The following is a 14,066-nucleotide window of genomic DNA, read 5'->3' as shown; positions in this document are numbered from 1 at the left end:
GGAAACATCAAAAAAATGTATTTAGAACTGAAAGGAAACTTAGGACTTCGCAGGCATTTTTGGTTTTGTTTGTTTTATGTTATAAAAGGAATATTAGTTCAAGTCTTTGATTTGGTTTCTTTACTCAATAAATGTTTGTAAGAACTCTATTCTAGAATGCCCAAAAAAGCACCAATTCCTCTTTCTTTCTTTCTCTCCAAGACTTCCCTCATTCTTCACTCAACACTCACCCGTCTCCATCTAACAAAGAGGGAAGATACCCCCACCCACTTCTCCTGCTTCCTTTTTCCATCATCTCATTTCTGGTTCCCAAATAAAACCAAGTAAAATTAAAATGATGTGTGAACCCTCCCCAATGTGGCACTGAGGTGATCTCCAGCTATGTGTGAGGCATTGGTATTTCAAAATAACTTTATATGTTATGGAATTTTTGTCCCCCTGATAGCATAATAAACTCATAATTATTCAAATAAACCCATAATTTCACCAAGGAAACCAGTTTTATGTAATGGTAAGCCATTTAGGTCCCACAAGAGACTCAGGAAGTCTCTTTTGCCATCTACCCAAGATCTACTCCCAGCTCTGGTTCTGAGGCTGTTGGCTTCTATCTGGACTCAGAGTTACCAGAGTTCAGGTCTTCACTCCAGGCCTTAGAGAGTCAATGGCAGTTAATCAAGAAAATGAAAATATAAAAGACCCAAATGGGAGCTATCTGAACATGAATTTAATGTTTATGTGGGGAGGCAGGCCTGGTGGCACAGTGGTTAGGTTCACATGTTCCGCTTAGGCGGCCCAGGGTTCACCAGTTGGGATCCCGGGTGTGGACATGCCACCGCTTGGCAAGCCATGCTGTTGTAGGCACCCCACATACAAAGTAGAGGAAGATGGGCATGATGTTAGCTCAAGGCCAATCTTCCTCAACAACAAAAAAAAGAAGAATGTTTATGTGGAAAAGAACTTTCCAACAGAAAAGCAGTAGAAGAAATAACGAAGCAAAAATATAAATAATTTGGCCACATACAACTTAAAACCTCTGTAAATCAGAAAGATGTTAAGCAAAAAAGTGAAGGGCAGACTGGGAAAAACGTTTTTCTCAAATACAACTTACAAAGAGTTGATTTTTTTTTCTTTTTATTAAAGATTGGCATCTCAGCTAACAACTGGTGCCAGTCTTCTTTCCCGCCCCCAAATCTCCCCCAATACATAGTTGTATATTTTTTGGTTGTGGATCCTTCTAGTTGTGGCATGTGGGACGCTGCCTCAGCATTGCCTAATGAGCAGTGCCATGTCCACGCCCAGGATCCGAACTGGCGAAAGCCCACACCCTGAACCGGAGCACTCGAACTTAACCACTTGTCCATGGGGCCGCCCCATGTTGATGTTCTTAATATCCAAAGAGTTCAAACAAATTTGTAAGGAAAATTTCTAGAGTCCTGTGGGAAAATAAATAAACGGCTTGAATAGGTAGTTCACAGAAGAGAAAATTCAAACGGCTAACAAACATATTTAAAATTTTCAAACCCTCTTGTAATAAAAGAAATGCATACTAAATATACAGGAGCCGGCCTGCTGGTGCAGCGGTTAAGTTCGTGCCCTCTGCTTTGGCAGCCTGGGGTGTGCCAGTTCGGATCCCGGCTGTGGACCTGCGCACTGCTTATCAAGCCATGCTGTGGCAGGCGTTCCACATATAATAAATGGAGGAAGATGGGCACAGCTATTAGCTCAGGGCCCATCTTCCTCAGCAAAAACAGGAGAATTTGCAGCAGATGTTAGCTCAGGACTAATCTTCCTCAAAAAAAAAGAAAAAATATATATATAAATACCACTTTCCCTCTCAAATTATTAAAGAATAGAAAGTTACAATTCTCAATGCTCTTGGTGAAATGGGCAATCATATGCTGCTGGTGGGGAACAAACAGTAATGTGTCTTCTGTCTGGAAGTGAGTGTTGAAGAGTCTTCATCCCAGAATCATTTCTGAGTGGTCTCTAAGGTTAATAATAAAACTGGAAAGATAGTAAATATTATCACTGTTTGTAGAGTTACCCACATTATGCTACAAAAGAGAATGGAATAGGGTTAAAGGTGAAATTTGATTTTTTTAAAATGAGTACAAGAAAGTTAACTTTTAGGCAAAAACATTATTTTCCAATTAGAAGAATGGACTAAATGCTCAAAAGAAACATCCTAACTGTACCTCTACTTTCTCTGTGACTTGGGGATGAGCATAAGTCCCCTCCCCCCGTAGAAGTAACAAGAGTTCTGCCACTTCTAGTGAGCTATGTCTATTGTAAGAAAGCCCTTGACAGAGATAAAAGATACTAGAACTTGATAGACCATGGAATCTGGAAAACAAGGCTCTTGAGAAAGAGGAGAACATTTCCTCAGTTCTTCCTCCTTGCTCTCTTATTTCTGCCATAGTGGGATTAGGTTTAACTAAAGAAAAATTGAGAAAAGAGACGTGCAGCAATATATACGCATAAAATTATCCGCCATGTATGCAGAAGGTGTGTAGAGAAAGCCCAGAAAAGGAGCAATGCAATGAGAGAGTGGTAAATGTACTACAGGACTTTGGGGTGCGTGTGCTGACCGCTGTGGTCTGGGTCCTGCACTGTGCAGCCTCTTGGCTAGGTTTGTGCTCAGGCACCAAGATGTAACAGAACGTTTTGCACTCAGTGGATTCGAAATCCAAAAAACTTGTGCGATGTAAGTTTCTGGTTTATATTTCACAATTCAAGGAACTTTAAAAAGAAGTTGAATGATCTAGGTTTATTCATGAGAATGTTTTCTTTTAAATGCTATAATCCGTGGCTCCAACAATGTATTAAAAACAAAGTTCCAACCGTATTTTTTGCACAACAGCAGCATTCTCATGAAGATAGTTCTTGTAAAGGCTGATTTGATAAAAAGACAATGTAGCGTGAATTTTTTTAAGTTGAAAATTATCTAATTGTTTTCCATAACCTGCCTTGATTGGTGGTTCAGTTTACAATATGTTAGCCATTTGGCAGGAAAAGAAAGTTTGCTGTCACTGCTGCAGTAGTTTTGTTCCATTGAAAGATGGAGATTTTCTTATGTGTCACGCATTCTCCCTTTACATCAAAAAACCTCAAATAAGGGTATTAGTTTTGCGATGATTTCAATTTGCTGGCCCACTGAAGTTAGGAAACAGCATACAAATTTCTATCCAGCTGGTTATGACTGCTGTGGCAGCATACGGAGACTTTTTGCATGGTACAGTTTTAAGAGATAAAGGTCACTGCCTTATTTTGAAGTCATTGAAAAGAGCAAAACTCATCTGCTGGAGGGATTAGCTTTTTTCCCTCACTTGCTACTATTGTATTGGTTTTATTTTCTGTTTTTAAATGTTCCTTGTGTACGTGTATTAGGATTTTAAATCATTGGAGGAAAATATCTATTTGTAGTTTCTTTCCGTGGATTAAAAGCAATCAACAGATACCATATGGTGGTGTATTATTATCTCAGTTAAGAAGAAGGTAGAATTAGTAATACAGGAAATATACCTGATAAGCTGAATTTTAAAGTGTAAGAAGTAAAATGCAAACATCACAGTTTTGGCTAGTACAGTCATGCGTCACTTAACAATGGGGATACATTCTGAGAAACGTTTTGTTAGGCAACCTTGTGAGAACATCGTAGAGTGTACTTACACAAGCCTAGATGGTATAGCCTACTACATACCTAGGCTATATGCTATTAATCCTATGGGACCATAATCATATGCGGTCCACAATTGACTGAAATGTCATTATGCAGCGTATGACTATATTTAACATATATTGAGTGCACTGTATTGTACAAGTCGCAGTGGGTCAAAGATTGATCATTATATAATGCCACATGGAAAAGATTGATTTCCATCAAGTCTTTGAGGGTTGTGTAACCTTTATCCAATATAATTAATGCCATAAAGCACATCTTCAAATTTAAAGATTAGCTCAAGGAGGAGGAGCAAGAAGAGGGAGCCCTACAACAACGTTAATATTTCTCTCCTCAAGAGTTAAAGCTAAGAAAGAAAGGCTAGATACTCACAAAGAGGAAATTTGTCCATCAGTTTCATATGGACACATGTCTACCTGTGTCTTTACTTCGTGGAGGATTTTGTGTCTTGCAGAAACCCTTGTCCTGTGAAAAGTGCATGTTGACTTCCCAAGTGGTATCTGATTTGTTGACATCATATACTCTACCTGTAGATGGTCCTGAATGCACCATTCCCCATCTGAGCCTGGCTGGAATTGCAGGACTGCCTTTTATTTGCATCTATCTAACTTCCCACAAATGCAGATCCTCCAAACACCAAGACATTTGGACCAACATTCAAGTTAAGACTATTTTAAATGCTGATTATTTATCCTGGCAAGCATGTGGAGTCCAAGTCTCCATCATAATGGCTTTTTTTCCCCACATTTATTGAGAGTTTACTGGGTGCCTTGGAACAGGGATTGCTTATCGCTTAATACATCACTGATGCTCCTATTTACATCTTCTTGTACCAAATACCTCACACAGTGCCTGGCTTCCAGGAGGGGCTTACTACATTTTGAAGAGTGAATGAATGAATGAATGAAGGAGACAGACATTTAGGAATTGTAGAGGGCAGGAGGGTTTTTAACACAGAAGTAGTGAAACAGGAAAGAAATGATCCAATACACTACAGAGGCAGAAGTGGAATTTTGGAGGAGCCCTCAACATGAATCCTAGGAAGCTGTTGCATAGACCCCAGGAAGCCTTCAGCCTTGATTATATTTCATCATAAATTCAATTAACGACTGCACTGATCTTGAAATACTGTTTTCAAAAATCAGGACTTTGGAAGAGTGCAAAATCTTGAGTTTGGAGAGAAGATCTAATATACACTTAGCAGCTAGCAATGACCAGTGAGCCTCAGGACCTAGGATTTTTGTAACTGAATTGAAAGGAACTTACAAGATAAAATACACTTTTTCACATTAAACTCATCAAGCAAGAAAAGCTAGCGCTCTTTATTTTTAGTAGTTTAAATCTCCCAAATCCTTTCAGTTTGTGTTATTGAAAAAATTGAGTTAACTATTTCACATCTAATATTTGTAAACTCATCTTCTCCACCTCTGCTTATGAGCCATCAAGTCTTCTTTGTGCACCATGCTGCAGTGGCAACTGTCACAGCAGACATCAGTGGACTTCCCAGAGGGCGGGTGCACACTGGGGGCAAGAGTGAGGACTTGGGGGAATTGTGCCTCTTCTGCCTACCCTGGGACATGAGCTTGTCTTTTTCTTTTTTCTTTTTCTTTGATTAGAAGAGCTGATGGGAAACTAGGCACCAGTGAGTGGAAACCTGTTCATTTCCTTGTAGGTGTGCTGTTGATAAATAGCCAAATAACTTGAGGAATTGCCTAGAGTTACTAAGAGTCATTAGGGTCGTTAACTAGAACTTGATTAAAGATGAACTCTTTTTCTAGTGGGAACTGCGGCTTCTTTCTTTGCCTCTCAGAGTTTGCAGAAACATTCCACAGGTACTTCCTAACAGGTTCATTGTTATTTTTATTGTTTTTTCGAAGACAGTGATACCTTGATTTTGTGTTGCTGAACACTCTTTTTTCAGGAAGATTAGCTCCGAGCTAACATCTGTGCCCATCTTCCTCTACTTTATATGTGGGATGCCTACCACAGCATGGCGTGCCAAGTGGTGCCGTGTCCCCACCCGGGATCTGAATGGGCGAACCCCGGGCCAGTGAGAAGCAGAATGTGCAAACTTAACCTCTGCGCCACCGGGCAAGCCCCTGAACACTTTTTAAAAAAACGCATTTGTACTTGTAGTTGATTTGTGAATGATTCTGAATAATTCCAAAGTTTGGGCAAAGCGCGCCTCTGCATTCAAAGAAAGGCATATGCAGCTACACGTGGGCACCTTTTGGCGTAGGGACCTTTTTACGTGGGCCTCACTACAAATACATTCTGCTACCTGAATAAGGACAGGGCTTAAGGAAATCCCTGTCCTTCTAAATAGACGCAGGCAGATAACTTAGCAAAATCAAACTGCAAAATAAAACAAAATGACAGCACTGAAATAAGTATGATTTGCTCATTTTTTCCTGATTAGAATTGTAGTTTAAAAGAACTGCTGGAGATAAATATTTGTGGTTTTTTGACCTGTGACGGAGGAAGCAAAAAAGGAGGACAGATTAGTGCAACAGGGAGGAAGTGACATTTGATGCCAGTTCCTGGAAGCAGTGCAAGTGTGGACCCAGCGTAATATTTGCAGGTTCATTGACTGCAGATTTGCAGTGGTAGTCCATACGTATACATAGGACATATCATGTATATATTTTTCATACATGTAGCTTTTGAGGAGTTGCACATGAAACATAATAACACATTTCTCTTTTAGCTATAGTCTACAATAAACCAAATAGCTATTTTCTTTTCCATTTTGAATTGAATGCAAGTAAGCCAGCAGACAGCAAGATGGAACACATTTCTACAAAGGAAAGCATATGTCACCCAGATTCCAGAGAGGAGTCTGTGAATTAGGAAGAGTTTCAATCAGAAAGAACTATGATTAAGGACAACATCAATTTTACCCTCTTGTTTCCACTTTGGTTTTTCTATTCGTTCTGAAGCAGTTTTGAAAAATGGAGGGAAGGTAAAGAATATTACCAGAGGCTTCCAGTGCCTATATTCTGGGAAAATATCTTTAGGATACACACACAGTCAGTAGTTGAACTGTCGATAGAGGCCAGGTGACCTACCTCTCTCTCTCTCTCTCTCTCTTTCTCTCTGCCAACAGTTTGTGGCTCATCCCAACTGCCAGCAGCAGCTCCTGACCATCTGGTACGAGAACCTCTCTGGCCTTCGGGAACAGACCATCGCCATCAAGTGTCTGGTTGTGCTGGTGGTGGCCTTGGGCCTTCCGTTTCTTGCCATCGGCTACTGGATCGCACCTTGCAGCAGGGTACAAGCCTTTCTACAGCCATTTCCTCTGTGGTTGGTGTACTGTGTCCTTTTGGGATGAAAAAGGGAAAAGCTTCCTACTTAAGGCTCTTATCAGTTTTCCCCTGAATGTTAATTGACTCAAGACCATGAATTCTGCTTTTTTAATGACTGGATCAATTCAAATAAGGGATAAAACAGGATTTCGTTCTAGTGGGATAGATCACATTTGCAGGCATATAAGCTTAGCCTTTTAAGATAAAATCCCCATGGTAGACAGGAGGAAAAGCTACTTGAGTGAAGGAGCACTTGTGCTAATTCTATTGATAGCTTAATAAGTAGACGGGCCAGCCTGTGGAAGGGGAACAGCCCTACTGCGGTGGTGCCATAAGCAGTTGACCTGAGCATGAAGCACTCATCTGAACCTATCAAAGAGATCTCTGGCTGAGTGTATGAAGCACGGTTGCGACCAGTGGTATTCTCCAAAGTCTTCAAGAAAGTGCATGTCAGGTTCCCGTAGCCCTTTCTTCCTTCAGAAGATTCTAAAAAATGTAGAATTTGGAGTTTGGGGGATTTTTAAAATTTTTTATCTAGTTTTGCTCCAATCATTTTGTTCGCTACCTTTATCCCTCTCTCAGCTTGCCTGTGTAGAGTCAATTTAATTGTGCCTAAGACATCCTCTAAATGAGATGTGGGAAGGATACAAGTCATGCTGGCAGAATCTGTATTAGGTTAATAAAGGGCACTGCCAGGGAGAAGAAGCTGTTCTGAGATCCTTTAATCCTGTTTTTATATTCCCAAATCTGGTTTTGTTTAAATCAGAGGCAGTTTCAAGCAAAATGAGTCAAGGCCACTTAGAAATGACCCTGAAAATCCGTCATCTCTCGGCTCAGCAGTCTCCCCAGCGGAGTCCTGCTCCGCAGGCACCGTATATGCGTGATATTCTTCATCCATCTTGCTTTGTTGTTGAGCTGCCCATGCAATTTAAGGCAGAAGGTTTGTCATTTTGATCAATTTTGGTGCCTCGGCTAAGTTCTTTTGTTATATATCATGGAAAAGTACCTTGAGATTCCTCAAATACATAAACACTCAAGACTCAAAACTATAAATAATGAGAGAGCAGCATGAAAGCAAAAATCACATTCCACCCAAATAATTTCCCTTTCTGGGGGAAATGAAGTAGAAAGTCCAGGTTCCTAAGTGTTTGTCTCTTAGGGCAGCTTAGTCACTTAACACATTACCTTGGGTTTGAAGTAGGCATCTTGAAGTCCATTCTTTTTTCTCTTTACTTGTAAAAGTTCAGCTAATGATGTGATGAACTCTGCCCGGTAGAGAAGGGAAAAGAGGGAACTGAATCGTTTCTGGAGCCCACATTTATACATGCCATATACCACCTAGCCTATGGTGAAAAGACAACATAACAAGAATTCTCCATGCGTATCGCTTTTTTTTTTTTTGAGGAAGATTAGCCATGAGGTAACATCCGCTGCCAATCTTCCTCTCTTTGCTGAGGAAGACTGGCCCTGAGCTAACATCCGTGCCCATCTTTCTCCACTTTATATGTGGGATGCCTACCACAGCATGGCTTGCCAAGTGATGCATAGGTCTGCACCTGGGATCCGAACCGGCAAACCCCGGGCCACCAAAGCGGAATGTGCGAACTTAACCGCTGCACCACTGGGCTGGCCCCTGTGTCTCATTTTTAAGATGGGCATGCTGTTTTCTTTTCATGTTATTTAAAGTTTTAAAAAATCAGCCTCTTGGAGAAACAGACTTGGCACCTCCCACGAATCACTACGTGCTTCCCCGAATGTGCCCTCTTTGCAGCTGCAGAACAGCATGGTGATATGTAAATGTGTTGTTTATTTTTCTGTGTCTATTATGGAAAATGTGACATTTGTCTGTGTGCATTCATGTTTAATCCCAGAAATGTTTGACATTCTTTGGTTATTTGTTGATATCAAATTAAGTTTCTGGATACATACAAAAGCATTTGTTTGAAGTTATGGTCTTTTAAATGGGAACCTTGGTACTTTTTAAGGTCAGACTGAGTTTGAAAGTAGGCTCTGAGTATGTAGAATAGAGAACTTATTTGACAAATCTACCAAACGTACCTAATTCTTGGACTACAGAGACCCTGGAGACAGGAGGAGTTGTTTTTCATTTCTACTAGAACATGGGGCTTTCAAGGACATTATATCACATGGGATTTTAAAGGAGTTACCTCAAAATAATTATAAACTGAACTTTAGAAATGCTTTTGTACTAATTACATGATTTTCCAAACTCAGGGATGATTTTTAGTTAAGTTAACCTACTTAGAGGTTCTAATTATTGTGTATGTCTCTCTCTTCTTATTGGGATAGTAACAAAATATTTATCTTGATTATAATATTTTCTGCCTTTTTTATATCATACAAAGTACAACTTGATTTTGGAACATTTAGAAGTGAGACCTATACTTCTGTAGTAGTATTTTTTTTAATCTTCAGAGAGTTTGCAATATGCTACAAACACATTATAACATTTCGATTATAAATGAATGAGTCTGCAAACTCATCATAACATTTCAATAATAAAGCAATAAACAGTTACACATTACAAATTTGGAGTTTCTTTTTCTAGACTCTAAAAGCTTTAACATTGCATAGTCTTTCATGTAAAAATAATAGTAACTAGTATATGCTTTGTGATTTCCAGAAATGCATCTGTGAATGCAGTATATCCTAAGACAAATTGGATATCTAGAAACAATGAAGTGTGAAGATTCCTTAAATTATTCTTGGAAGAAGCATCCCTTAGAAGGAGTAATTTTTACAATGTATAGCTCTTCAGAAACAGAAGCCGAATTTTGAAAGTGTTTTCATTTCATCTCTTTTTTCTTTTTAACCTGTATAGTAATTTTCATAAGTGGAAGCTAGATTTTCTAAAATAAAAGTTTCCCTTTTTTTCTGTCTTATTACAGCTGGGGAAAATTCTGCGAAGCCCTTTTATGAAGTTTGTGGCACATGCTGCCTCTTTCATCATCTTCCTGGGCCTGCTTGTGTTCAACGCCTCAGACAGATTCGAAGGCATCACCACGCTGCCAAATATCACTGTCATTGACTATCCCAAACAGATCTTCAGGGTCAAAACCACCCAGTTCACGTGGACCGAAATGCTAATTATGGTCTGGGTTCTTGGTAAGCCTTTTATTTTAAGTATTCTAATGTCTATCAAAAATTATATCCATATAATTATTGTCATTTTCTATTTAAAATGTTATTGTACATTATATGGTGACAACATTACTGTTGTAAGATAAGCATAATAGAAAAATAATTGAATAATTTAACAGCTTGATAATGCTAAAAGGTATTCCTTAACACTAAATAAAAATTTTTATGGGTAACATGAGCCTAATTATAAATATACTGTGTTTCAGAAATCTAACTTCAGTTCTTGAATAAAATATAAGTTTTTTAATGTGACTCACTGTGATGATCAAATATTTAATTGAAATACTTGTGGAATAACCCAGTGGCTATTAACGGATTAAAGAATGTTTTATTGCTTTAGTTCTAAAGGTTTTCTAGGAGGGTTTCAATTTTCAGAATGTTTCTTACTTCACCTCACAATAGCCCATTTTGAATAGCTGTGTTAAAGTGAAAATTTTAAGCGATGTGAGAAAAAAATATGAAGAGTGGAACCAGTTTATCTATTGATTACTAATTCAAAGTCATTTTTGTATATTCTTCTATGTTACCCGGCGTGTTTCTTGGTATCTTCTCAGTTCCTGAATTAATAGGTTGGTTCACTCCTATGACCTCAACCTGGGTCAAGTAATTATTTTATGAATTTTATTTTGAGCTGTTACATTTCTTTGTAAAATTCCATAATATTTTCCCCTTATATAGTCAGGACAAGTTGTGAAATTGGAATATTTTATCCTTTTCTCCCAGAATGGCATTTTCTGCTTTAAGTTTCTTCATAATTTCCTAGGGCATACTGTTTAAGGGTTTCTTCTTTTTCCAATGATATTCCTCACCTCCCCAGCAGGAAGCTGAAATGAGGACAGAGGGTAGGGGACAGGATGTAAGCATTCCTGGATAATTTGGAAAGCGTTCTTGTTAAAACTATACAGTAAGTTTCTCATTTAGGGGCTTATTTCTCTGATAATCACTATGGTTTGATCCTTAACCATTGTGGTTTTATAAAGATGAGTTTTCTCCTCTCCTCCCAAAGTTTCATGGGGCCAAATTGTTTGACTTGAAGAGCCTTCCTTTCTTATTTCCTCTCCCCCTTCCTGCCCCGCCCCCCCCCACCATATGAGCAGCACCGTTTCCGGTGCCACGTGGAGAACTGTCTTTCTCCAAAATCTAACTTGGTGGCGTGAATTGTTCCTTTAGTCGAAGCTTCTCCTTCCATTTAACTCTGCCCAGGGCCTCAGTGAGCTGCCCAGTCGTTCGGTGCTTTATGGTGTCTAGTACAGTGCTTCACATCTGGGGCGTTTTAGAGGTGGGGCCTGATGGTGGACAAAATAATAGCTTCTGATCTAAGCTGTAAAATCTAACCTATACCCTCTGTGTGTGTTGTGACAGGAATGATGTGGTCTGAGTGTAAAGAGCTCTGGCTGGAAGGACCTAGGGAATACATTTTGCAGTTGTGGAATGTGCTAGACTTTGGGATGCTCTCCATCTTCATTGCTGCTTTCACGGCCAGATTCTTAGCTTTCCTTCAGGCAACGAAAGCGCAACAGTATGTGGACAGTTACGTCCAAGAGAGCGACCTCAGTGAAGTTACTCTTCCACCAGAGATACAGTATTTCACTTATGGTAAGTTCTAGCTGCAGGGTTCTCTTATGTTTGGGGAAGGGTGTTGGAACCACATTTTGGAACGAAATATTTAGTAGGAGGCATGTTTTGAATGTGTGTGGACAGTGGAGAATGCATGAAAACTGCGTTTGTCTCAAGGCTATGACTCTCCCTTGCTGTATGACTTTGTTCAAGTTAATTTACTTCTCTCTGCCTTAGTTTGCAATCTATAAAAAGAAGATGTTGCAAGGTGGGAGAATATTACCTTTAAGCCTAACAACTTCATTACTCTTTTACATGCGTAGGACATGAAATTGTTTTAATTAGGGTAAAAAATAACTTGATACACTGCTTGATGAGGAAGATGAGTCCCTGAGAACATGGACTGGAGGAGATAAAATAATAGATGGTGCTAAACTGCTGTACAGGTGAAGTGAAGAAAAATTCAGCAGAGGCAGGAAGTAGGAGCTAAAGTGACCATGAGAGGGTAGACTCTGGAAAACTTGTAGAAATACTGGAGAGGAAGGCCAGCCCTGGTGGCATGGAGGTTAAGTTTGGCACTCTTGACTTTGGCAGCCCGGGTTCACTTCCCAGGCACAGACCTACCCTACTCGTCTGTCGGTGGCCATGCTGTTGTGGCGGCTTACATAGAAAAAGAGGAAGAATGGCAGTGGATGTTAGCTCATGGCGAATCTTCCTCAGCAAAAAAAAAAAAAAAACCCAGGGAGGATTTGTGCTCCTCCTCAACATGACACAGAATGGAATTCATGCCAAACTTCTCTATATCATAAAGAGCAGGGAGACCCCAGCTGACATCCAGTGTGCAAGGATACTTGCCCAGCACAAACTGATGTTCAGCAATGTTAGCCTCCCTTCCCTTGAAGCCAAGCTGGGGAGCCACAATTAGCAAATTTTCATATAGTTACAAAATCTTAAATACGGCAAAGACTTTAGAAATTATTGTCTAATCCTCATTTTATAGATAAGGAAACTCAGGCACAGAGTTTAAATGTGTTCTGATTATGAAGAATAACTCCTGATAAGTACAATTAAGGCTTACACTGTGATAAGTACAAGCAGCGTGTTAACATTATTGAAGAAGCCTGGGTGCCTGCTCTAAAATTAAGATGTACATTTCACACATTGTGAAATTTAAACGCATTATCTCTTATTGTCAGCAAGCAAAGATTTCTATATACCAAGGAGACCAGATCAAATGAGCAAATGATTACCATTTATAATTAAAGAATTAGCTACAATATGTATCTTGTGTAATATATATCTTTGTAATATATATAATATATATCTATCTTGACTGTGTAATATAATCTTGACTATTTCAATGTATATACCTTGACTATTTCAGTAACTATTTAAATTTATTCACATGTGTCTAATGACTATCATCTGGAGGGAAATTTGTGAATTCAGGCTTCACTCCTTATTATGTGTATGATTTTGGTCAGGTTTTTAACCTTTCTAAGTCTTGATTGCTTTAAAAAGAGGATAATAATAACATGAAATCCATAGGGTCATTGAAAGCACAGTGCCTGGTACATATTAAACATTCCATAAATGTTAATTTTATTGTTGTTGCAAATATGTGCAATGCCTCCATTCTTCCGGGAGTGACCGACTTCGCAAAAGGTTAACCACGTAGTGTGTCGTTGACCCTCCAGGGAGATGAGTACCTAATAGTATGCTGTGAACTTACTGAGTGACCTTGAAAGGGGTATTGAGCGTCCTCATTCAGAATCTATATCCAAAATTTTTGTACCTCAGTAGCATTTTACATTTTCCAGGATCACATTATATTGCTCAGATATCACATTGACAGCACCATTGTTATTCAGTGACATTCTTCCTTCTCATAATAGGACATTTTAGTTGCATAAACTGTGAGATGAACTAATTTCCCCATGAAATGTGGGAAAAGAAGTTTTGTGCCAACTGAGCCTATAGGATGACAAAATAGCTGGTCAATTAATCTGGTAACTGAAGGGACAAATCAGTCAAGTCTGTTGTTTTGTCATCCTGGACACAGTCTGTGTCTAATGAAGTGTTTTCCCTCTTTCTTAATCTTTTGTACTTTATCCTGTTTCTATTCAATGTGAAGTCAGCAAAGTCAGCTTAGTATCTTTATAATAATGTTTCCTCCATTAAAATAATCCATGTGAATGTAGAATTCATCTATTTCTGATTTATCATGAAAAATAGTGCCTAGACAGTTACGTCTAAAGTAATTTCAACTGAGATAATAGCCACCAAACTGTAGGATAGATCCTATTTAAGGTATTTATTTTGCATGGTTAGCAATGAATAGAAAGCTCCATTTTAAATCTTTT

General features: G+C 39.0%; 1 protein-coding gene across 6 annotated transcripts in view; it reads left to right on the top strand.

Annotated features, from left to right (window-relative positions):
• TRPC3 (transient receptor potential cation channel subfamily C member 3) overlaps positions 1–14,066 on the top strand; it is a 69,555-nt gene that overhangs the window by 28,645 nt on the left and 26,844 nt on the right. For all 6 annotated transcript variants that reach the window (XM_070504704.1, XM_044767284.2, XM_070504703.1 and 3 more), the window contains exons 4-6: positions 6,786–6,950; positions 9,894–10,110; positions 11,509–11,742. In XM_070504704.1, coding sequence (XP_070360805.1) covers positions 6,786–6,950; positions 9,894–10,110; positions 11,509–11,742 — 616 coding nt within the window. The remainder of the gene's footprint in view (positions 1–6,785; positions 6,951–9,893; positions 10,111–11,508; positions 11,743–14,066) is intronic.

Source organism: Equus asinus, chromosome 3, assembly GCF_041296235.1.
Source record: "Equus asinus isolate D_3611 breed Donkey chromosome 3, EquAss-T2T_v2, whole genome shotgun sequence".
Lineage (NCBI taxonomy): Eukaryota > Metazoa > Chordata > Mammalia > Perissodactyla > Equidae > Equus > Equus asinus.
The sequence above is the reverse complement of the archived record's forward strand: the minus strand, read 5'-3'. Positions and strand labels throughout refer to the sequence as shown.